This window comes from Trametes versicolor (genome assembly GCF_000271585.1).
Source record: "Trametes versicolor FP-101664 SS1 unplaced genomic scaffold TRAVEscaffold_13, whole genome shotgun sequence".
Lineage (NCBI taxonomy): Eukaryota > Fungi > Basidiomycota > Agaricomycetes > Polyporales > Polyporaceae > Trametes > Trametes versicolor.
In genome coordinates, this window is record NW_007360333.1 from 703,266 (window position 1) to 726,578 (window position 23,313).

Below are 23,313 nucleotides of genomic sequence, written 5' to 3' on the forward strand. Positions count from 1 at the left end.
TCACCAACTACTCGTTCCTCTGGACACGGTACAGGCGAAACCGTCATAACCCATACTTCTCGGCAGGACCCCCAAGCCTCGGTTTCCGCAGAACTTGTCCTAAAAATTATACTCTTCGATGCGCTATGACTCGCTGCACATACCCTGTGGCATCCGAAGGGCCTGGGGCTTTCTGGGAGCGAGAGATCAGAGAAACAAGCCCTTAGCCGAGGTATGGGTTATGACGGTTTCGCCTGTACTCGACAAGTCGGCGCCGTCAGGGTGGACACATTACACCGCGCGAGACCGCGCATGTAACATCCGCAGGCACTTTGCATTGAAGCTGTCCATGCATCAGAAGAGCCTCTCGCGCAACCCACCGGTTTCCGGATTCGAGCGGTAATTACGGCACTTTTGCTCGGCCATCTGTCGAGATTTCAACCCGCGTTCCATGATGGCCAGGCACATATTGGATCGTCAAGGCTAGGACTAGTGGTGGGGACTACTGGGCGCACACCCCGGTGGCTAGCGGGTATGCATGGACTGAACTGGAACGAGCATGCTCCTCTAACATAGCTTCAGGTGATCTGCGGCACACTGTACATCCCCGACAGTTGCCGGGGGATCCAGGGTATTTAAGCACTCGCTTCTTGCTAACCTTCCTCAACCCAATCAACAGGGCGAACCAAGCGCGATGACCAGACTCTCCAGCTCGTTTATCATCACTCTGATCGGCGCCCTTGCGTCCGTACCCGCCTTTGCCTTTGCCACACAGGTCGACGCGGTTCGAGCACGAGCATTGAACCCCGCGTTTGGTCAACCCGGCTCTAAGATTTGTGTCGCGTGGTCCGAAGGCAATGACCCGTCTCTCGCTAATCTCAAGACGTCCCACGTCATCGGGTACGTTACTGTCTCCATACGTCTTGAACCAGGCAGATGCACGCAACTCACCTACCACCGTAACAGCTTGTACGATTACGGCGTGGACAAGCCCACCGCCTCGGATAGCCTCGGCTTTGACTTCTGGCCAATGCTGTGGGGTGGTGACGCAAGTAGGCTCGCCGCATTTGACAGCGCGGTCACGGCCGGGCTAGGCACCATCATCCTTGGCTTTAACGAGTGAGTGGTAGTGCGAGTATTGTAATGCAAGATGAACTGAATGTCGTTTTAGGCCGAATGAGATTGGCCAATCCAACCTTGACCCCGGTACCGCCGCTGCGTTATGGAGGCAGCACATCGAGCCCAAGAGGGCGCTTGGGTACCAGACCGCCGCTCCGGCGGTGTCGATTGCAAGCAATGGCATTCCCTGGTTGCGGTCGTTCATACAGGCGTGCAGTGGCTGCAACGTCAGTACTTCACACATCTCAATACTTGGGCTCTTGCTGATGCACAAGCCTTCTCATGTCTAGTTCGATTACGTAGCTGTCCACTGGTACGGCGTCGGGTTCAGCAACATGGTGCAATACCTCACCACTTTCCACGACACGTTCGGATTGCCGATACTCCTGACTGAGTTCGCTGAAGAGGTGATATCCCACTTGCATACGCGGTATACCAGTGATATTGATACACATTTCGCTACAGAACTTAAATGGAGGTACACAACCTACGTCTGCGGATGTGATGGCTTTTATGAAACAAGCCCTGCCGTTCTTCGACGAAACATCTTGGATTATCGCAGCTTGTCCGTTCGGTGAGCACATGCGACTTTTGCGCCTTTGTGGAGTTGCTAACAAGTACTTCCGTATAGGGTTCGTCAGCGGTCTCAAGGGTTCCCAGTCCCCGATCGCGCTCCAGAACGCAGATGGCACCCCCAACGCGCTCGGGAGTCTTGTCATTAACGACGGCCAGTGAAGCCTTGTGTCATTCTCGTGATCGAGAAAACCCAGTGTCTGTTTAATTCCGCTTGTTATAGTCGGATAGGTCTCGGCACGGATTCCCAATGCGCAATGCAATTCCCCAGAGCTGTGTCACGCAGAATCGGAGTGTATACGTGCGTGCTTATGTGGGTGTCGATACGAGCTGTCAAAGTATCTACCTCACCGAGCCTGATCGAAGTCGCAAGGTCTCTGCAAGTTCTGGTTAGTAAACGCTGCATGATTGTTCGTGCCGGCGTTCACGTTCTGACGGCCGCCATTCTCGTTCGTGAAGGTGAACAGCGGGCGCTCGGCGTCCGTCGGGCAGTTCGTGCCCTCCAACATCGTTACGCAGCGGCCGCCGGACCTGCCGTCAACCTTGTACGCTTTTCATCAGTATGGTCGAGGAATCTGGAAGGCATGGGTCGCGAGGAGACGCGGAAGAAGTGGTGGTCTCCAAACTGGTGGCACGAGCTGTCGCAGGGTACGTTCAAACCGACAGCGCCGTTGCACTACCCGCTGAAGGCAATTATCTCGGAATGGGTAGCCTAAGGGAGAAACGCGAGGTCGAGTGCAGAGGTGAGATATGCGAAGGTGGGGGTAAAGGCCCAGTGCATTCAAGTTATCATTTGATTCGTCCGGTGGGGGGTCTGCAAGAGAACCGAGTTATCCTATCAGTGTATTGACTATTTGTATCTGTCTTGAGGACATCGCAGGTTATCACCAAAATCCCCAAGGCCTCGAGTCAGGCCGGGAACCGTATGCGGGGATGCAGAAGCCCCTCGTGAGCATCGTATTGGCCACTCGCGACCTCGACCGCGACCTAGGTCCCCGGTAGGACGGAGTCTTCACCAGCAGCCGAAGATAGAGTACGACAAGTTCTGTGAATGCGAAGAAGGGTCAGGAACGAGAACAAAATCTCCCTCTCACATGTCCGTGATGTTGACGTTTCAGCCTCTTTCCGGGATGTCTTCGGACGGTATGGTTCCTCTCCCTCCGAGCCATCGCAGAAGTCGTGAAAGGTCATTGGTGAGTTTAACGCGGGACCCATCGCCTTGATGACGGCTGTCGTAGTGCCGACACCGGGATGCTAACGCGGTCTCATGCGGAGAGTGAACGCTGATCGGGCTCACGACGCGTCCTGGATAGTTTTCCAAGGATCCCGAGAGTAGGTAAGTTTCGGTTCGGGTGCGATGATGCTTCCCTGGTATGTCAAGTATCCGCATAATCGGGCGGCGGTAAGTGTTTGAGCGTCAGTATTCGTAGCATCGCTGACTTATGTACTACGTGCAATGTCTAGCGTGTGACGAACAACGTTTGAACGGGTCCTTGGGGAAGGTCAAAGATGTGGCGGAAGATAGAGAGTCGCACCTGTGCAAGGTCTAGCCAGTGGAATGAACGCCGGCTGTATCATCTATGGATATCTGCCCACTGGGCGAACGTGCGTGGTCCTCAGAAAGAGCTTCTGAAAACGCTGTATGAGTATATTTATACCCATGTCTGACCATAGGCATATAGAGAACCTCGCTTACTCGGTCTGAACCAGCCGACACGAGCCTAGCGCGCGAACTTTCAACAGGGTTTGACAGAGGCCGCCCTTGTCCCGATGAGCTACGAACGAAACTTTGACAGGAGTCTGTGAAGTTCTTGATCTCGGATGTAAAGGCATGTGAGCCGTTACGAAGTACCAGCCCTTTAGGCTTGGGTCTGCCAATGATGAGACAGATAGATGGTGAGAAATAGCATGTAAGGCTCTGACTTCATTGTTAACGACTTAATGCCTGTAAGCCAGTTCCGTGTTGGTAGCGCAGACTTGGGCGCACCTTGGGACTCTGGCCTGCACACCGCAAGCCATATGTTCAATGCCGGGTGCTTCTGTACAGTTGGAGATGCACATGCAACTGTTGTATAGAAGCATATGACTTGCCCTTTGTGAGAGTAATGGCTGAGAAGCTGAAGGAGCAGGCCGCTGGCGGAGCGCCAGCCGCGTCGCGCGGCTCACCATACTCGTGAAAAATTATCAGTTTGTTGGAGACGCGGCTAATTATTGAGTACCGCCTCAGTACCCCCCAGTATAACGTTCGACCACAACGTGTAAGGCGAGTCTCTGACGGAAAACCTACAAACACTATGATAGTGCCTTACGACGGTGAATGAATCTCGGTGAGGATTTGTCCCCTTGCAATTGAGGAACTTGAAGCTCAGCCGCTCGGGTGAGTCGACGAAGTCGATGCTCCTCGTGTCTCGAGCCCTTAAAGTTGGCGTAACGATATTGAAGCTTTCTGAAACCTTCAAAAATATACTGGCGCCCCGACAAGATACTCAAGACTTTTTGCGGCAACCGTCGACAGGTATGGGAGATTTCAGCGGCATCGGAGGAGTATATATACTGGCACGGCCTACACCAGGTGAAGACGCAGCAGGTCTACCGACTGCACCCCCTCGCCAACTCAGCCTCATCGCTCATAAAACACACAATGCGCTTCTCCACACCAGCTCTCGCATACCTCGCCTCCGCCCTCGTGCTCGCGCTCGTCCCACAGGCAGCGTACGCCGGCATCACAGGCTTCAGTGGCAACAGCTGCGACGGCGACGTCGGGCTGAACGTCCCCTGCGACGGCTCGTGCCACCAGTTCGGCGGAAGGCACTCTTTCCGCGTATGTTTTTTCTCCTCCATTTTGGAGCTAGACTTATTAAGTACCATTGCGTCCAGGTCGACGGCGGGTCGGGCAACCACTGCGTGACGATGTTCGTCGACTCCGGTTGCCCGAGCAGCGGCGAAGGGTTCACGTTCCAGAACGAGGACGGTAACTGCCAGAACGTGAACACGGGAACGAACATCCAGTCCTTCCTCTGCGCGCCGAACAACAACTGCATCCTCTGAGCTGTGTACCGCTGCTCGAGCCAGTCATGACTCAGAAAACGTTGCGGAAAGGTCAGTAAGTTGTTGATAGCAAGTACAGCGTCGGCTAATTGACTCTCGTACGTTCAGGTTATTTGCCAAACGAGCGAGGGAAATACGAAGAATAGCAGGGATCTTGCTAGGAATGTACAACAGAAGAGGTGACAAATGCAACAACGCTTTATGATGCATTGCTAGGTAGCCGTTGCCGCTTTTTTAGTTGACTACTGCTGATCATGGAGAACTCTGTCCGGTCAACAAGGTTGGCGGCTCTAATTCTGTTAGATACAGGGCTATCTCAGAGCCGTGGTCGTGGTCGCTTCAGCTGTTCGGGATTCGGCTTCTCGCAGCCTCTGTAAGAACCACGGTCCAAAAAAACGATACAGAAATGCTGAGAGTTCATCAGTGTGTATCTAGCGGGAAGTGATAATCCTCGCCGGGCCTGTACGGGCTTCGCGCATGAGCGCGGACCGAATCACCTTAAGTTGACCTATTAGGCGAACGTATGAGGTCATAATAAAGCTCCCTGCATACAATAGAGAGGTATAATTACGCGTCTTCCCGCTCATGATCGAAGAGAAGCAACTAGGCCATCGAGTCCGCTGCCAGCCGAGACGAGTCTAGCCCGCGCGCGGAATCCACCAGGAGCAATCTACAAGGTTCTGGGTTCGTCGTCGAAAGCCTTCGGCCGCACGACCGGGACCTTTATAGTCAAAGGTACCTCAATCTCGGATGCCAAGGCGGCCAAGGGGTGGCGAGGTACGAACCTTGGCTTAAATATCATAAAGGTTCAGTTCGGGTGTCGCAGCCAAGGCGCATCGATTCCTAGGATGGGGCAGTGGTAAGAGCATCACAACTCAAGAGCACGTACCTCCTTACGAGACCAATGTCGCGATGCAGAACTGTAGAGATAGCCCTGTCAGGGTTCTGGCGGGAAAGAGCGATGTCTGGTAGTGGTTTGTGCCAGAGACGGACCGGCTGGATAGTCTATCCTATCGGGTAGATGGACATGATCTTTAGAGAGGGCTCTGAAACATGCTGGATGAACGTGCTTACACACATGTCTGCCGAAGGACGCATAGTCTGAAGGACTCGGCTGATGGGGCTGTGGCCAGTTGGTACGAGACTGACGAGCTGGCCCGCAGAAAGCCTTCACGAGGGCCTGAAATCACCGCCGACAGCCGCTTGAGGATGGGTAAAAATGAGTTCCTCTATAACATGACATTCCGTGAAGCCCTTGATTTCATATTTAAAGTTAGGCAAGGGTCGCAAAGTACTGTCCAACAAAGATGAAGAGGGTCTTACTATATTTTGTCTTCGGCTTTGCTGTCCGCGATTCGGCACTCGGGCGGCATGCACAACAGTTCGGAGGACTCACAGCGAGTATGCGGCCCTTTGGAAGCATTGTGTGATATGAGGCAGGTCAGGCTCTCAGCGCCCAGGCATAACTTGACTCCAGCGTGCCGAAAGGCCGCGAAAACAAACACCAGCCGAGGAACGGTAGCACTGTGTAGAAAGCGTAAGCGAAGTCACCTTTTACTATTACGCGGATGCAGATGACCTCCCTGAGACGCATGGGACGCCCGGAGTGTCCGTATTCACATCAAGGTAGCCCCGTAAGTATGCCCGGTGACGGGCGTCTAACAGAGCTGCCAATCTTGGGCTCCGGCTCTCACACGGGAACGCGAATCATAGTCTACGCGCATTGCACTGCTCAGATCCGTTTAGAATCGGACAAGCAAGTAGGCCGCGCGTGTCGCCGGCGCAGGTTCGGTACAGTGTGCTTATTAAGTACTTCAGTGTCAACTTCACTGGCTCGAAGAAACAGTGGTGGTGCTTAACTCGTATGTATTGAGTTTGCGGCGTTGTCGACAAAATATGGCCTGGCGCGCTTGCTCATCATGGAGGAAGCCTGTCAAAGAACCAGCGGTCCGCGGAGAGAGTTGAAGAAGAGAGCAGGATCGCGGGCGATTCGCCCGTGGCGATGAGGGTCGTGTGGGTGTCTAGCCTGAAGGGTGATCCGTTGGACCGAAACGCCCGAAGCCGCCGCTCGCGGCTCAATCGGCTGCAGAAAGAACTTGGGAAGATGAGCAGCGTATTTCGACGAGTTTGGGAGCTCTCAGCGGCTTTGGAAGAATATATATATACCATGGATTCCACCGGGCAAAGACCCATCTCAGGCTGCTCACCCCAGTGCACCACGCCCATAACCCGCCTTTGTAACTTCATCGTCGAGAGTCCACACCATGCGCTTCTCTACCACCGCTCTCGCGTACCTCGCAACCGCACTCCTGTCCACGCTCGCCCCGAAGGTGGCGCAGGCCGGCATCACCGCCTTCAGCGGCAGTAGCTGCGACGGCAACGCCGGGCTGAACGTTCCCTGCGACGGCTCGTGCCACCAGTTCGACAACCGCCACTCCTTCCGTGTACGTCTTTTCCCGCTCAACACAAGTAGGGATTTTCTTGAAGGTAGCTTCGCTAACGGAGACCACGTCCAGGTCGACAGCGGCACGGGCGACCACTGCGTGACGGTGTTCGAGGATGAGGGCTGCCCCGTGGACGGCCAGGGCGCCTTCCTTGCGCACCAGACGGGCCAGTGCCAGAACGTGAACACGGGCACGAACGTCCGGTCCTTTGTCTGCGCGAAGGACAGCACCTGCTTGCTCGGTGTCTGAGCCGCGTTCCATTTGCCGGCGGTGTTCCGATCTGTAGACAAGGTGTGTAAGGGGTTAAACTCAATGTGCGGTTTCTGAGCTCTGCTCACATCTGTATGTCCGGGTTGTCGACGAAGGAAACCGGTAGTAGCATGCCGTGGGTAGCGGAGAGTGTGCCGAGAATGCAGGAGAGGTGGTCAATGCAATGATGATTTTGTCAGACAAGTCTGTGTGCGACTCGGAGCGTCGGAGCGTACAAGAAAGGTCGCCATCGCCGTACTACCCAGTCTTATAGAACAGGATGTCTCTCTTCTCAAACGTCTTTCCGTGCCTGCGTCCCGCGCGCCGTCAACACAATGCCGGTGCGAATGTAGACACAAACGGCACACTCACCAGCCACGCAGATGATGCACGATCCCCTCCGGAGTTTCCGGGAGCTCCAGCCCGTCCCCGGTGCGGTACCCGTGCCGCACATGGCGGCGCGCCGTCAGCGCCTTGCACACCCGGCAGATGGGGATCCACTCCGAGGCCGAGCGTAATGCGAGCCGTTCCTCGATCTTCTTGCGTGTCTTCGGGTCGACGGTGGACGCGCGGACGTGGGCGGGAGCCGTGTCGGCGCCTTCTGGGAGCAGCGTGATGCACGCGGCGGGCCCGGAGAGCGGGTGGTGCGATTTCAGGATGAGCTTGGGGTTCGGTGCTGCAGATCTATGCATAAATGTTAGGACATGGTATGCGGCCAGAGAAGAAATGCTTACTTGTTACCTGCGGCTTTCCGCTCTCGGAACTGAGCAAGGTCTTCCACGACGTGAGCGATCTAGAAGCGATGTCCATTAGTATGAGGCGAACATAGAGAGCATGATGCCATGCTTACAAATGTGGGCCAATCCAGCTGTTCCGGGGGAGGGAGGGTGGGATCCCCACAGGAGCAGTATAGCCTCCCAGATCGGACTAGCTCGGTGAGGACCTCCATGGGTGTATCATGAGGCAGGCCCGCCGCCTCGAGTACCACCTTCCCGTCCATGCCCGTGCCAATGGGAAATTCCCCCGCACTTTGTATGTATCCCCATGACACTGGGCCCGGTGGGGCTACTGAATAGTCTTGAGCGCCCCATTCTAACATAGGATGCTGCACGCGCCAGTGGTCGTGTAAGGCTTCGAATGTGAGATAGTCGGGTATGGGCGACATCGTGCCCCCCGCCGAGTGATGCCGCACGCCGCATCTGAAGAGTGCGTAGTGCCGCGTCATAGCCTCGTCCGGAGTGATTTTCCGTAGGTCTTCTAGGTACGAAGATGCGCCCCTGACCGAGAAGGACTGGATCAGCGCCTTGACCGCGATCGCCTTTGCTTCAGCTGCGTACGCCTCGGCCTCCTGCAGGACTTGCGCGGTCAACGCTTGGAAATCTTCCTGAGCGACGTCGCCTTGGGCTTCATTCTCCCGAGCTAACGCGTCGATGCTGGGAAGGCCGTGCACGTCGATGAGGTTAGGAAGGAGCATGCGGTCGGCTTCGGGAAGCCCCGCGACGAAGTCCTCGTAGTACCCAGAGATTTGGTCCAAACGTTCCTCTACCCTCTCTTCGAAGTCTGCTAGAATTCGGCTTTCCTTCTCTTCTTGGATCAGTGCCTCTAGCTTAGGCTTGATGTTGATCCAGACTGCGCTCCATCACGCATCAGGTATGTGCACGCGGTAAAAATGTGAGTACGTACTGCGGTCGGTGAGCACCTTCGGCTGATACACAATCTTCGACCATTCCTTCGAGTCGGCGCTAGGAAAGTCGTCCTCCACATATCCTAGGTCCTTGAGGTTTTCGAGAATTCTTGGTACACCGCGTTTAGTAAGCGGAATTGTACGACTTCATGCAATTCACTAACCTTGCTTCGCGACTCGCCGTCAATGCGTCTCCATGCTCCTGCTTGCGCGAGGCGACGTCGCTTTCCCATTTCAGTAAAGCGGTTGCATGCTACGAAATTCTCTATCAGCGGATTGTTAGAGACGAGGAGATAGGCCTAGTACTTTATGATAGTTGGCGTTGTCAGACGTGAGAGAGCGTAGGTCGTCGTCAGTGATAGCTTTACCGTCCAATTGCTTCCGAAGGTCCCGCAAGAGCGAGGCCATCCTGAGCAGTTGGGGCTTATAGTACTTGTTTTTGGGTTTGTGCGAGAACGGCCGTTCCAAGTTGACCGCAACGGTGAGATCTGTCATCCCGCTGTAAGACATGTACAATGGAGCCGCAAACGCAGACTATACCTTTTCCAGTCTCACAAGGGGCCATAGCCATGAGAAGCTTCCGAATAGCAGGTTTGGTTTTCGCCAGAATATCCTGACCTCTCAAGACACTGCAATATTTGCCGCATGAGACCATAGTGAGGAAAGCGTAGCTGGAACGTACTTTGTCTTGTAGCAGGCCTTACAGAGCCTGATTCGAATAGCGTAGTCCACCCAACAGGGACGAGCAGCGCTGCAGAGCTAGCATACAGCGATGTCAGCATACTGAGATTCGCAGAAGTCGAACATACTCACATTACATGCGCGGCAGAATAGAAGCGCGGAGTAAGCGGGTTCACTCATATCTTTCGGACAGGGCGGTAGACCATCGATGCTGGCTAAACTAGTGATCCACACAGATCTGCTCCTAGCAGAAAGCATGATTGAGCGCAGTTGCTTAGAAGTCCTAGAAAGGTGTAGAAGGTCCAGAGGATGTAGATGCGACGATATCTGTGGCAAAGACTGGTCTTACGAGTGAGAAATCACACGAGATGTTCCAGGCGTACCTCGAAGAAGATGTCCAGGGGCATATGCATAAGACCAGCCAACCTGCCGATGTATGCGCGTCCTTTCACCGCGCTATGTCTGGATTTATCCGTAGCACCGTCGTCGGAGTTCTTTGCGTGCTTTCGGGCACGTTTAACGGCAGGTGGAATCATACTGGGGTCACTGGGTTTGTAGAAAGTGTTCAGATCGAGTCACGGATGATGTGGGGGGATAGAAGCTCTGGGGAAGGACGAACTCACGCGTTTTCTGACATGACGGGCGAAGTCTCGATGGGTGGGGTACGAATGAAAGTGGACCAACGGCGACCGTGAACACGGCCCCTGCTTTATATGCAGCCAAACCCATCACGTCTACGCCTGCATTTGGGGCCTGCGTACCAGTGACGCCGCATGTCACAGCAGCGCCATGAGCCGTGCAGCACCGAATCGTAGAAGCGTCGAAACTAACTCTGGCCTCTTCTATTCGGCTGGAGATAGCAAGTGGCGGTGACATTGATCAGCAATCGAACCTTCACAGATTTTAGCATGTCACCCAGAGGTTTCCTTGTAGAACCTAGATTGGACGATGTGCCATTGCGAAGTGACAGCTCGGTACCGCATGGGTGACGAAACTCACGAGTCGCTACTCAGTGCGTAGTAGTCATCTGGAGATTGGGATAATTTGAGGGGTCCGAGGGACTCGCAAAAGACGTTGTAGAGCCCAGTGCAAGATGTCCTCGAAGTCAGTTAATCAACGGGCAAGCAAAGAAATGATGCACTGGCAGGCCAACATAAGTAGGCGCTCTGAGAAGGAGTGAGCCGGCAACACCCGGCTCATTCAAGCGCGCAGGTTTCAAAGCGCCAGTAGTATCGACGCGCCCGATCCTCGCCTCCGTACCACGATGGCATACACTCAGGCAAGTCGATTTTTTGAGCCAGTACAGCCTGGGACTATATACGCTATGCGAAGGTTATCACCATGCCGACGACATGTGTCGGTGCGCTAACATGCCCAAGCTACCGTTCGTCGACGAAACGGATTTTTGCGGCCTAACTTCGTCGTGAGTATCCTTTTTCGACTAAAAGAGATGACCGTTTAGCGAGCGAAACGAAGCTCTCAGGTGTCCCAGTACCCAGGACGCCCTCGATTACATATACCGTATGCAACCAGTGGACGGGCGCGGCAGCTCCGAGTCGGCGTCCAACTCAAGCTGCGCCCCGGTCGTAGCCTGTGGCTACATCGTTGTCATTGACTTAAACACACAATTATAGCACTTTCTCAGCATCTTAGGTTACACTGCGCAATCAGGGAAGGGTGTCACTGGCATTTTTCACTAATCAATCTGTCGTTGTGGAAGATGGCCGAAGGAGCTGGCGCAGGAGATACGTATTCTCCTGTCACTCATCGCGAGATATCGTGCTCCTGTATGTCAGTAGATTTCCCTTTTCTATCTTCTATTTAAGGCGCGCCCACCCATCAACTTCAAAGCACTCGCTCACGCACTCGCACTTATGGACAGGTGTCAGATCATTACGCATTACGTCTCAAATGCAAGCTACATCTGACTATCGAATACACCGAAGGGGTATCCGTTCGACTGTGCCATGGCCTGGAAAAGTGTGTGTAAGTTCTATCAAAATATAGGCCGACCAACTGCGCCTCCCGCACAGACACACCACCATCTTCCTCTACCCAAGCCTCCACAATGCGGCTCTCCTTTGCACCTGTTGCCTACGCTCTCGTGGCCCTCACCCTCGCCCCGTACACAATCCAGACCGGCTTCATCACAGCCTTCACAGGAGCGGCCTGCGACGGTGACGCCGGGGGGAACGTCACCTGCGACGGTTCGTGCCACACGTTCGGCGCGCGGCACTCCTTCCGCGTACGTTCTCCCCCGCCCTGCCCCAGAGGGCTTTTGTCAGTGGTCGTACTAAACCAGATCGGATGCAGGTCGACCCAGGGTCAGGCCCCCACTGCATGACGCTGTACATAGATGCAGGATGTCTGGCGCATTCCGAGGGCTTCACGCTCACAGGCCAGGAGGGCGGCTGCCAGAACGTGAACACGGGCACGGACATTCAGTCCTTCATCTGCGCGCCGAGCAACATCTGCCTGGTCTGAGAAGTGGTGTTCGGCTGCTTCGGCCATCTATTCCTTCAAGCAGTGCAGACAAGGTTAGTGCGGCGTTGACGGATCGCAGCGCGGTGCTGGCGGCTCATAAGTATCTGTCCAGATTGTCCCTGCGTCGACATTCGAACCCTGCACGCGGAAGGCATGCTCTTGGTGATATTTTTGCTTCATGTGAACGCGATCCCACGTTGTCGGGTAGCCACATGTCAATCATTAGGCCTCATGGTGGCGAAGAACGCCTGCGGACAAACGTTAACTACGGCGGAGGTACACGCCCAATCTAAGATTCTAATGCATGGGGGCATGATGAAGATTTGGATTACGCTCTCACAATCGTAACTAACGATCCAGTGCTGATACTGATCGTGATGACCTTCACCTGTAGGATACATAGTGCTACGTATACGCAGTGGATCAATGTAAACGTGCGACGCCCTCCTGGTGAGTTTTAACGAGCAGCTCACGTCCTGGGCGGTTTAACAGCCGCATATAACCCCTTCTCTTTCGGAAACTGTATAGGCTCGTTCGTGCCTTGATAAACATATCACAAACACTCGTATCGCTCATTCAGAGAAGTCGTAACTACACCCGATATCACCCACCCGTGCCGCAGGAGACATCAATAAGAACCGCAAAGTTCTCCCGACAACTCGGCGAAAAGATTTCACGATCTTGGGTTCGCGTCTGTCGGGGAGTACCCCGCCTCCTCGTCTTTTCCGATCGCAGTAGTAGTGGCGTCGCCGCCCAACGTGCGCGCCGTGTCCGTAGCCGTAGGGTACTCGGAGCCCGAGGTAGTCGTGAAGATCGTGACGGTCGTATGGCGTGTCCATGCGCGTCCGGACGTCATGCGCAAGATGATTAACATGGGAGCGAGGCACTAAGCAGGTCAGTGAGTATATGCGTGCCATTCGACTCGTATATGAAGAAGAACGACGCACCGTGCTCATCACATATACGCTGAGAAAGAAGATCGAAATGTCGCTGCCCATCGCGTACGGCACGAGGTATGCGATCCCGCACAGCGTGCTCAGCGCCATCGACTCGATGAAGATCGCAGCGCCGCTCGTGTACCTGCGCGCGGCCGCGCTGCTGCCGCAGGTGCGCGCGAGGCGGAGGAGGCGGGCGTAGATGAGCGCGGTGACGATGATCTCGAGCGCAATGATCGTGCTCGTGTATGCCGTGCCGAGCTTTTGCGCGAATCCGGCGAAGTAGTCTGCGTGCGGAATGCCGGAGGCGACGAGCTGTGCAATTCCTAGGGCTGCGTTGCGAGCGGGGCTGGGTAAATTTTTGGAAGGAAACTGAACTGAAAAAGAGGGAGAACATACCGAAGGTGGCGAGGTAGAGGACGCTCGGAAAGAGGATAATGCGCAAGTCTGCCCAGACGATGTAGCACCGGTATATCTGCGCGATTGTGAGGTCAAGCCGAGGCTCCCGAAGTACGGACGCAGATACGTACCAAGAACGCGTCACTCAGCAGGTTTAGCAATATCGACGCCGCGGTGCCGAATGTCTGATACCACACCGACGCGAAATCGACGAGGTACGCGTTCTGGCCGCCGGGATAATCCGCATTCACGATCCACATCTCCTCGCCGAAGACGGCCTCCGTAGCGACAAATATTGTGTTTAGTAGGAGTAGAACGGTGCTGAACAGGACAAGGAACATGTCGCCCATGCTTGAAGATCGGCGTCCAGGATGGCGCAGCGCTCGAATTGTTAGCACATACACCGCGAGTTCAATGCCTGGTCAATCGCGGGTCAGCAAATATTTTCTATGCACACAAAACAAGTCTCGCCCACCATAGAATATAGTATTGAAGTTGTTGCCGATGTAGAATGCGTTTTGAAAGATGGAGGCCATGGTCGTCTTCAAGCGGTGCTCCGAGCGAGCCCAGGGCTTGGAACGAGGAGGGTCCACGGCTTTAAGCATGTGGACGAGGGCACAGCCCTAATATGACAGAAGATATCGATGGATGATGAGAGAGCACAGGTTGATGGTCCTATAGGAAAGTGTAATGCAGTAGGCGTCACAATCGAAGCCGCGGGCTGGTCAGGGGGTCCGACTGTGAGCGGCCAGTGTTTTGATAGATAGGCACAGAGAACCAGTGGCCAATGCTCCTGCCGAGGACCTATGCACTATAAAAACGGGAGAATAGCCTTACGAGGCCTGACAGAGGAAGGATTGCACAGGATAATAGATACTGGCTGGCGACCCCCGACAAAAGAAGAAATCGAATAGATGCACGCACTCTGACATGGTAAACGATTGCATTTTTCGGGCGGAAGTGAGATGTTGAGTCGGTTGGCAGAAGGAAGACGACTTCTCATGTTAATGGACGTCTGATCCTAGATGTGTCGGACGCCATATAAGCAGTGAATGCCCGGCGGAAGAAATAACTTACAAGACCGGCAACACCGATGAGTACCGATAGGCACAGCCCGCTCAGCGGTCATCGCTCGTATTATTGAAGTCAAAGATATACTTGCATCGATAGAAGTAGCGAGCCCAATATGCGGATTCCTGTGCGGTTGGTTGTGGGGCTCCTATCAGGGCTCCAGTGATTGCACGGCTCACTCTACGATCGATCAGTGATCCTACCAGCTAACCCGTACCTTCTGATTGTACTTGGGCTATTCTGACTCCCAGAGGGACATCGGTAGGCTCGCAGGAAATTGAACGAAGTGATCATCAAGCCTGGCGACGACTGCAGCGGTACTAAATCACTGCTCGGTCCAGTGGGCATGTCGATGGCCATGATCATCGCCTTCTTCTCTAGCAGCTATGGCATAAACGCCGTCCAGCAGATGACTCATGCCCCCATTTCATGTTCGCCTTGAGGATAACAGGCGAGGAGTACTGGTCCTGCTCTTTCGGTCGCGCCTCGCGATCGGAAACGCGCACCTTCACATATACAAGCAGCATACACACCGCCTGCAGGCCCATTTAAATATACCAGATCTTCTTGGTCCCCGGAAAAAGGGAATCTCTACACTTGAAAGCAGCACGAGCACAGAGGTTGGCCCGGTCTCTCCTGTGCTATGGAGGTATTGGCAGAACGGGACATCGTAACAGCGAAATTTGCGTACCAGTATATATGTCTGATGTGGCAATGCCAGGGTCCGCACAAAGTGGCGATAATGTTGAGGGGATCTGGAAGAGCTGAATTTACTGGATAGCAGCCAGTGTACGAATAGTGTCGTCGTAGTAAGGAGCCAGGTATGGGCCCGCCAGGTACGTGAAGAGCGCCTAAATGTCAATCAATCGGCTTTTCCCGGTCCACCTGGAACGCCTGTGTGGTATGTGCAAGTACTGCTCCTTACCGCTTCATAAGTTCCTTGGTCAGAGCGTCAGCCAATGTTTGGCTTTATCGGGAACTCTCGGGACCTCTCGCCTAGTATTTGAAGTCTACTATAGGCCGAAACGCATTGCCGCCGGTGTCGGAAGCACCACTTGAACCTAGTACTCCGAAGTCTTGGACTTCGTCACCTCCGCGGCACCGAGCTGTCACCTCCCAGCTTCACATCGTCCAACCTGAGCACGATCGTAAGCCAGGAATGTTCGACAACGACTTGAATATTGATCTATCTCGCCGCTATTTGCAGCCCCGGTCCGAGAAGAGACAGAAGTCGATTTCGACCCTCAGGCTTCCGTGATTCGGTGCTACATGCACGGTGGCGCTGTGAAATGCGGCGTTACCAGAGCACTCAAGTGGGCCCAAGTCCTGGGGAATACGTCATGGCTTCGTTGATATATAAAGCAGCCATGTTCACCCTCCGAGTCATCGTCTTCTCAATTTCACTTGTGCCCCCATTGCCCAACATCGAAGACATCCTCCATGCCCAGAAACTCGTAAGTCACCCGAAGCGCTATAGATCCTCCCTCTAAACATCCTTTACAGACTCAGGAACCGCCGGACAGCGCCGCCTCCCCAGAAACGCGCTCGCGGTCACCACACACAAGCTCCTGAGGATGGTGCTGGGGGAAAAGCTAGCCATGGCGCGGGGAAGGGACGCGCATATAGCGGGAAGTTAGCGGGTCTCATGGATATGCCATTGGACATCTTCTTCGAGGTACGCATAGCAAAATCGCGGATGGTGGCATGTTTGCAACGTCATTCATCCACACAGGTTTCGACGCATCTGCATCCTCTGGGCCTCCTGCACCTCTCTAGGGTGTCTAAGCAATTACGCTCAGTCATGCTCTCTCCCAAGAGCAAATTTGCGTGGGTTGCCAGTCTAGCCAATGTCGAAGGCCTCCCGCCCTGCCCGAAGGACATGAGCGAGCCCGCTTACTCAGCGCTTCTGTTTGGCCGTGTATGCAACGTTAGTATGTTGGATCTCCAAAAGTTTTGCTACGCTGATTGCGATGTACGCTAGCTCTGCAGCGCTTCTCGTTCCTGCTGGGTAGACTACGCTATCCGTATTAGGCTTTGCAAAGTCTGCTATAAGATAAAGTACGTTTCGTCTACGACCTAGTCACTATAGTCTTATATGGCGATCTTTTCAGCGTCTTGAGCGGTCTGGATATCTTCCAAAGGCATATCAACCCTGTTATGCACAAGCTTCTCATGGCTATGACACCTTGTGAGACGGGCCACGGTATGATTTACATCCGTTGTTACATTGTTCTCATATTGACATTGCTACCACAGATATAACCATTGCAGCGATGCTAGAACAGCCGTTCTCCCACAAACTTCAAAACAAGTACTATCTCCCTCAGCTGCAAGAGATGCACACGCTAGCGCAGGAACATAAAAATCAAATGGACGGAAAACCTGTCACTGAGGACGATTTAACTTTTCTTACGTCTAGCAGCGTTAAGTTACACAAAGTATGTTTATCTCGTTCTTCTAACGAGAGTGTCACTGACGGGTATCACCCCAGCACGCGACCGCTTTGCTAAAATGGGAAAGCGATGTTGCCCTACGGAAGCAGGGAGACGAAAATACGCTTACGGCCAATCGTAAAGCAAGGTTGGTGGAGTGCATCATGTCGTGCAGCTCTTACTGAATAAGGTCAATCAAGCATTATCGAGAAGCTCAATAGTATAGGATATGCGGAGGATGACTTTCCTCGCACCAACGTTAAGGACTGGACGAAAATTATGCATCAGCCAAAGGGGCTCACCGACCGTAGTGCGTACCCGAACTCAATCACCGCGTATATGTATGCCTAACACGTTTTCGACTGCAGTATGGAAAAATATCAAGCCTAAGCTGGAGGCGCTTCTTCTGGAAGAGAAAGAAAGCAGGATCCGCGAAGCGTTGGAAGCCAGGGCAGAGGAGCGTTTGGACCAGATCTCCGGGTACTACGACGACTTCGTCGAGGGGCTGCCAGAAGCCAACCGTACTCTCCTCCCCAACCTCTACGACGCGCGCTATCTTCCCTGCATTCAGGCTTTGTCCCTGGAGCATGACGGCCAGGGTGTCGTCGCTCGAGAAGAGTTCCTAGCGTTAACAGCGCAAATCCTACAGGAAGTCGAGGCATACAAGACCAAGGCCAAGGCAACTGCCGCCACAGCGATGGCGGAGTGTTTCTCGCGCTGGGGGCCGCAGACCCGGGTAGAAGAGTTGCATCATCTCAATCCCGACCAGGCGATGACCCGGCACTACGCAGTCTTCGAGTGCGCTATGAAGGGGCATCCACCGGACGTGGAGGCTCGCTACCTGTCGTTCGAAGCCATGCACAACCACTGGCGCGTGTATCATCCTACGGTGAAATGGGGTTTCCGGATCGCGGAGGGCTCAGGGGCGTGGGGATATATTAGATGCTCGGGGGAACCCAGCATCGGCAAGGAAGGGAACCTGATACTTGACGCAGCGGGGCTACCTCATGACACACCCATGAGCGTCCTTACCGAGCTGCTCCAGTCTGGAAGGCTCTATTGTCTCTGCGAGGACCCTGCCCTCCCCTCTCCGGAGCAGCTGGACTGGCCCATGTTCGTAAGTGCCATCGTATTCCATATCTTCGCATTACAGCCCTCATCGGGATTCTTTGTAGCTTGCCCACGTCGTGGAAGACCTTACGCGGATCCAGATGCGGTCATTTGTACGCAAAACGTGCGCATTCACTGCTTGGTAATGGCTGGCATGACATGAACTCTTCCTATAGGTCGAAGACGCCGAACCCCGTACCCCAACCCGTCCTTCAGTCACTCCACGAGTCGCTCTACAAGCCCGGGTCAGCTACATTCATCACGCTGCTCCCAGAGGGCGCCGATACCTCTCGCGCGTATGCGCGCGCGTCCGTCGACGCGAAGACGCGCAAGAAGATTATGGAGCGGCTTGCGCTGTGCCCGGCGGGCGCAGGTTGGATCCCGGCCTGCGGCGTTTGCAAGGCGATGACCACGACCCACTACCTTCGGGGCGCCAGCGGCAATGCACTAGAGCTCCCGAGCACCCCGGAAGGAATCGTGCACCATCTTCGTGGGTGGTGAGTGCTAGCTTTGACTCGGCTATACATCGACTCTGGCATGGCGCTGATGCGACTCGGTGGGTGGCAGGCATGAGAAGCAGTTCGCGGAGAGGGACATTCAGTTCCACAACGCGGGCGGTTTATAGAAGGAGTACTATGAGTACAGGCAATAAACGTCTCAAGGAAAGAGCAAGAGCATATTTTTTGGTACGTAGACTTCGCTGTGGAAGAGACAAATTTGAGCGACTGTAACGCTGTATCGAGACATTGCGAAGCCTTGCCTGCAATGATCAACGCAGTCATAACTAATCAGTGGGCACGAATGCCCCGCCGCATGTCAGGGGAGACAGACACTGGTTGCTCGGCGCGCAGAGGAAAGACTGGATGTCTGTGCCCGTGTTCACGTTCTGGCACGCGCCGTTCTGGTTCTGGAACGTGAACACCTGGCCGCTGCAGCTTCCGTTCACGAATAGCGACACGCAGTGATTGCCAGATCCGCCATCGACCTGCTCGCTGTCCTAGTCAATAAATCCGGTGGGTCGCGCGGGGAGGAGGAACGTACGAGAAATGAGTGCCGCCCTTCGAACGGGATGCATGAGCCGTCGCAGGCGACGTCCTCGCCGACGGGGCCGTTGCAGGTGTCCCCGCTAAAGGCCGTGAGTCCGGCTCGCGCGACGTGCGGAGCGAGCGCGAGCATGATCGCCAGTGTAGCGCAAGTGGATGCGAGGGATGTGATGGTTTTGATACCGAGCCGCATTAAATGGGCTTCAGACGATGAAGATGCAAAGCCGGCCGAGGTCGTGCGTATGCGAGCTGCTTGGTGTGATTGACCAACTCGTTGAATCCCCACCAGGTGGATGTCATGGTATATATACCAAAACGCACCGTATCTGTGGCCTATCGGGAGCGCTAGTATGTGCTGTGCTATCTTCCGAAGCGACTGGGATGTGATAACTCTAATTGTGAAGCTTGACAGTCCGTGTCTACCCTTTAGCGCTTTCTCGTGACAGATTGTTCCCAAGTCATGAACGACCATGCTTCCGAGTGCGGAGAGACGTTACGGCTACCAGACTCCAGCCACGGCTGGAACCTGTCTACCATTCACGTGCATCTACGTCGGAAGTCGGGGACTTCACAGACTTCACAGATGACCACACTTAAGGTTCCGTTCGTACCTCCGAGGCTCTGGCGGTCAGGGCGACAGCAACAAACCTAGAAGCCTTCCTGAACCTCGTGTCGACTAGTTGAAACCCATTCGAGTTACTTTGGAAGCTATGCGTACCTCAGAGAACATATACGTGAGTATGTTTGCATCTAACCTTCGCCGAGGCCCGAGAATCCCTGAAGCCCACGAGCGATCGGCCGAAAAGCCGATAGAATGAACAATTATCCGGTCAGGCTGCCTCACGCAGGGACTTCGTACAGGACACCCTCGACATGCGTCTCTCTCTTTTCAAAATTCCTTCCAGGACGGCCCCTACAATTCTAATTAGTCGCATTTCGAACTTCCAAAAGTGAGTATGTGTTGTCATAAATCATAAACCCGAACACTTACCAACCCCGCTCGAGTCTATCGTAACTGACTCTTTAGTACGCAAGGAAAACGTCCTTGCACCCCATAAGTTAGCCTAATAGTGTATTATCTGACCCAAGCATCCCACTGGCGCTATGGTACTGGAAGACGATTAGCCTTTCCAGCCTAGGCATGGCGGCGAACCTTCGCGTGGGATAGACCAATAATACATAGCGAACACTTAGAGCATGCGCGGGGCAAGACGCACGTACTCGGCCTGACTTGCCCGCACCGAGACATCAAATCCGGCGGCACTAGACGTATAGGACGTTAATACCACGACGGTCGAAGACCTACCTCAGATGCTCAGCGCCCATACAGCGCCTCGAGACCCGGCTCGTACACGGCCCCTCGCGTTCGGTGACTGCCTCAGGAGACAACTGTGCTTACCGAAGACTTCCGGAAGGATGGCTAAAACATCAGCACCACTCACATGTGAGAGGGGAAGCACAGGTCTATAGAGATGTATTCGAGTTTGTCCCTATTCTCACCCTTCTCTTACCCTCTTTTTGCGATCACAGAGACTTCTCGCACCTTCTGTCGCTGGTGAGGATCCAAAATGCGTCCGCCGCGAGCCTGGGTCATCGTCGCGGGTGCGCGCAGAATGTACGCACATCCCTGAATTGGCACCCAGGCTTCACCTGGCATCTCAACTTCGGATGTTCACGCCGAGCGACCTCTACATACGAGTACAGACTAATCTAGCCGAACTCGAGGCCTTCCCTCCTTATGTTATATATACTGAGACCCCTCGCAGGCGAAGAGATGACCAGTCATATCGCAGCGACTTTCTTCTCACAATGCGTTTTTGTACCTCCACCATCGCATACCTCGCCTCTGCTCTCGCCCTAGCGGTTCTGCCCCAGGTAGTCCATGCGGGCATCACAGCCTTCAGTGGCAACACCTGCGACGGCGCCGCCGGACTGAACGTCCCCTGCGACGGCTCGTGCCACCAATTCAACGGCCGCCACTCTTTCCGCGTACGTAACTCTCGTCGCGGTCCACTCCCGCTTCTAGGCCGTATAATTCCCAAGATGTGCTGACAACGAAGCTACTAACAGGTCGATGGAGGGTCGGGTGGTCATTGTGTGACGATGTTCGAAGACCCAAACTGCCCAGCCGGGGCGGAGGGCCGCATGTTCACGTTCACGAACGAGAACGGCGGCTGTCAGAACGTGAACACGGGCACAGGCATCCAGTCCTTCCTCTGCTCGTCGAACAACATCTGCTTGGTTTGAGCGGCATCTAACTCAGACGGCAAGGTTTGCAATATTTATTGCTTTCACGGTACGACGCTAACTCATTTTGTCGCATGTGTTTATTCGGCAGAATGGCGAGGGCGACTCGGATTAGGATTGAATCGTAGCGGACGGTGTAGGAGTACTACCCGCGAAGTGACTATCAGTGTACTTGTAGCTGAAGTGTGAAGACCCCGTTGCCGCATTTTTAATCGTATATGAAGAGCATTATGCCGTTGAATCAAGCTTGATATCTCTTGCATCCTGACGGACACATTTTGGTGGGCTTCGTAAGTGCGAATCAAAGAGACTTCATCCGTCGCGCTGCGCCCGATTCGTCAATGATTGTAGGCAAACATGGGACTTATTGATTCACATGAGGCTATACGACGTTGTGGGATCGCGCAAACGTAAAGTAAAGGTATAAGCAAGGGCATCATTGCGCATGAAGGGTTCGGAGGTTAATGCAAGAAGGGGTATATGAAGCAAGATATGCGAATAACACTGTTACGAATAAAGAAGAAGCTGGTAGCAACGCGGGCACGGATCGAGACCATATAAAGCCGCAGAACGTCGCAAAGCAATAGCGTGCGTAAAGTACAATAATGCGAGAAGGGAGAGGGCAGGAGGGTAATAGGACAATACAACTATCACAGATGAGCGTGTTTGGGGTGTGATGACTAAGAGATACAAGGTGGCATGCAGACAGCGAGGCAGGGCGATAAAGGTGTCCAGGGAGAGCAGAGCAAGGCTTTGGAGAGATTCGAGGCAAACGAACTACTTATCAGGACTGTGTGTTACCAAGGATGCCCTAATGGCTGGAGTTAGCGAGCAAAACATTGGGGCAGTTTATGAACGAGCGTACATTCAAGAAACCATCCCCAGCATCAGAAGACGATGATGATTGCGAAGATTGGGCTGAGGAAGCAGACGGTGCGGCCGTCTGCGAATCGCCACCAGCCGTATCATCCGGGGAGGTTGCAGTCGGAGTCGACTGAGTAATGTCCACGCTGACAGCTGAAGCTGGTGAGCCGCTCTTCCCGCCACCGGTAGAGGAGACCTGCGCATTGTCGCTTAGGACGGACGAGCTGCCGCCGCTGGACGAAGCGGCAGCACTGGCAGTAGGAAGAGCGCCGATCGAGATTGTATTGCTTTCCGAGCTTGACTTCGAAGCGAGCGCTGCAGGGCTAGTCGAGCTCGCGCTCATAGAGGCTGCAGCTTCCTTCATCGCCGAGATCGAGAGCGATAGGTGGTAATCGGTGGGTACTTGTGGTGTGGTGAGTTGGAGCCAAGGGATCGTATAGTCACCGATCCTGAAGCCGAGGGTCATTATCGTGTAATAGGAGGATGTGCCGGTATGGAGACTTACCTGATAGTCGCTGCGCTGAAAACGTCGAGCTTCCCGACGGGAATGATGCCGAGGGAGGCTATCGCGCCTTGGGTAAGCAGGACGTTCTTCACCGTACCGCTGTTGGCAGTGCCTTTCGCGGGGACGACGAAGCTGTCGAAGGCTTGGTCGAAATGGGCGTAAGTGTTGAACTTCTGTGTCTACGGCTGTGCCGGACCGGGAGTGGCAGTGATAGTGGCTGTGCGTCTACCATACGCCAGCATGGACTTTCCTACTTACCATATACGTACATTCTTTTGTTCTGTACTTACTTGGCATCCTGCCATCCCTCCACATGATTCTGGTACGTTCTACGATGTTCCGGACTATTCTAGACAGCGTCCGGATTACTCGCATTACTCAGCCATGGACTATCTGACCTTATGTCGATTATGCTCCCTTACTCAGCGTTACTCATCGCTCAGTCA

General features: G+C 54.2%; 11 protein-coding genes across 11 annotated transcripts in view; 6 read left to right on the plus strand and 5 right to left on the minus strand.

The window, feature by feature from the left end:
- Window positions 1-673: 673 nt before the first annotated feature.
- TRAVEDRAFT_53142 (uncharacterized protein) lies at window positions 674-1,833 on the plus strand (the record flags this gene model as incomplete). Its single annotated transcript, XM_008046078.1, has 6 exons — window positions 674-879; window positions 946-1,098; window positions 1,151-1,325; window positions 1,389-1,505; window positions 1,564-1,672; window positions 1,730-1,833. The coding sequence occupies 6 exons, from the start codon at window positions 674-676 to the stop codon at window positions 1,831-1,833; spliced, it is 864 nt and encodes a 287-aa protein (XP_008044269.1).
- A 2,479-nt stretch (window positions 1,834-4,312) lies between these two features.
- Window positions 4,313-4,719, plus strand: TRAVEDRAFT_53143 (uncharacterized protein; the record flags this gene model as incomplete). Its single annotated transcript, XM_008046079.1, has 2 exons — window positions 4,313-4,492; window positions 4,549-4,719. The coding sequence occupies 2 exons, from the start codon at window positions 4,313-4,315 to the stop codon at window positions 4,717-4,719; spliced, it is 351 nt and encodes a 116-aa protein (XP_008044270.1).
- Window positions 4,720-6,932: 2,213 nt separating this feature from the next.
- Window positions 6,933-7,696, plus strand: TRAVEDRAFT_31831 (uncharacterized protein). Its single transcript, XM_008045847.1, has 3 exons — window positions 6,933-7,163; window positions 7,236-7,454; window positions 7,529-7,696. Exons 1-2 carry the CDS (start codon window positions 6,984-6,986, stop codon window positions 7,410-7,412), a joined length of 357 nt encoding a protein of 118 aa, XP_008044038.1. The 5' UTR covers window positions 6,933-6,983; the 3' UTR covers window positions 7,413-7,454; window positions 7,529-7,696.
- Window positions 7,697-7,780: 84 nt separating this feature from the next.
- TRAVEDRAFT_53145 (uncharacterized protein) lies at window positions 7,781-9,606 on the minus strand (the record flags this gene model as incomplete). Its single annotated transcript, XM_008046080.1, has 6 exons — window positions 7,781-8,096; window positions 8,147-8,205; window positions 8,263-9,041; window positions 9,096-9,205; window positions 9,261-9,349; window positions 9,403-9,606. 6 exons carry the CDS (start codon window positions 9,604-9,606, stop codon window positions 7,781-7,783), a joined length of 1,557 nt encoding a protein of 518 aa, XP_008044271.1.
- A 171-nt stretch (window positions 9,607-9,777) lies between these two features.
- Window positions 9,778-10,193, minus strand: TRAVEDRAFT_76372 (uncharacterized protein; the record flags this gene model as incomplete). The annotated part of the gene is made up of 3 exons (XM_008046081.1): window positions 9,778-9,847; window positions 9,902-10,104; window positions 10,161-10,193. Coding segments are annotated over 3 exons (306 nt in total), but the record flags the coding sequence as incomplete, so codon positions are not given.
- Window positions 10,194-11,845: 1,652 nt separating this feature from the next.
- Window positions 11,846-12,261, plus strand: TRAVEDRAFT_53146 (uncharacterized protein; the record flags this gene model as incomplete). Its single annotated transcript, XM_008046082.1, has 2 exons — window positions 11,846-12,022; window positions 12,091-12,261. The coding sequence occupies 2 exons, from the start codon at window positions 11,846-11,848 to the stop codon at window positions 12,259-12,261; spliced, it is 348 nt and encodes a 115-aa protein (XP_008044273.1).
- A 673-nt stretch (window positions 12,262-12,934) lies between these two features.
- TRAVEDRAFT_53147 (uncharacterized protein) lies at window positions 12,935-14,131 on the minus strand (the record flags this gene model as incomplete). Its single annotated transcript, XM_008046083.1, has 5 exons — window positions 12,935-13,147; window positions 13,209-13,528; window positions 13,596-13,671; window positions 13,727-14,013; window positions 14,071-14,131. The coding sequence occupies 5 exons, from the start codon at window positions 14,129-14,131 to the stop codon at window positions 12,935-12,937; spliced, it is 957 nt and encodes a 318-aa protein (XP_008044274.1).
- A 1,975-nt stretch (window positions 14,132-16,106) lies between these two features.
- On the plus strand, window positions 16,107-18,833 carry TRAVEDRAFT_53148 (uncharacterized protein; the record flags this gene model as incomplete). The annotated part of the gene is made up of 12 exons (XM_008046084.1): window positions 16,107-16,120; window positions 16,170-16,341; window positions 16,399-16,593; window positions 16,648-16,724; window positions 16,778-16,869; window positions 16,923-17,104; window positions 17,158-17,246; window positions 17,299-17,408; window positions 17,467-18,215; window positions 18,274-18,332; window positions 18,385-18,705; window positions 18,776-18,833. 12 exons carry the CDS (start codon window positions 16,107-16,109, stop codon window positions 18,831-18,833), a joined length of 2,118 nt encoding a protein of 705 aa, XP_008044275.1.
- Window positions 18,834-18,992: 159 nt separating this feature from the next.
- Window positions 18,993-19,384, minus strand: TRAVEDRAFT_53149 (uncharacterized protein; the record flags this gene model as incomplete). Its single annotated transcript, XM_008046085.1, has 2 exons — window positions 18,993-19,193; window positions 19,250-19,384. 2 exons carry the CDS (start codon window positions 19,382-19,384, stop codon window positions 18,993-18,995), a joined length of 336 nt encoding a protein of 111 aa, XP_008044276.1.
- Window positions 19,385-21,060: 1,676 nt separating this feature from the next.
- Window positions 21,061-21,498, plus strand: TRAVEDRAFT_53150 (uncharacterized protein; the record flags this gene model as incomplete). The annotated part of the gene is made up of 2 exons (XM_008046086.1): window positions 21,061-21,240; window positions 21,322-21,498. The coding sequence occupies 2 exons, from the start codon at window positions 21,061-21,063 to the stop codon at window positions 21,496-21,498; spliced, it is 357 nt and encodes a 118-aa protein (XP_008044277.1).
- Window positions 21,499-22,863: 1,365 nt separating this feature from the next.
- Window positions 22,864-23,313, minus strand: part of TRAVEDRAFT_134842 (uncharacterized protein) — a gene marked incomplete at both ends in the record, with an annotated part of 16,404 nt that continues 15,954 nt past the window's right edge. Inside the window, one exon of the mRNA XM_008046087.1 lies at window positions 22,864-23,046. Within this exon, the coding sequence (XP_008044278.1) occupies window positions 22,864-23,046 (183 nt within the window). The remainder of the gene's footprint in view (window positions 23,047-23,313) is intronic.

Bases quoted from the DNA above. Each gene is read 5' to 3' on its own strand.
- TRAVEDRAFT_31831 (XM_008045847.1), top strand. From the start codon at position 6,984: ATGCGCTTCTCTACCACCGCTCTCGCGTACCTCGCAACCGCACTCCTG. The intron at 7,164-7,235 runs GTACGTCTTTTC...GACCACGTCCAG, and splicing joins ACAACCGCCACTCCTTCCGT to GTCGACAGCGGCACGGGCGA.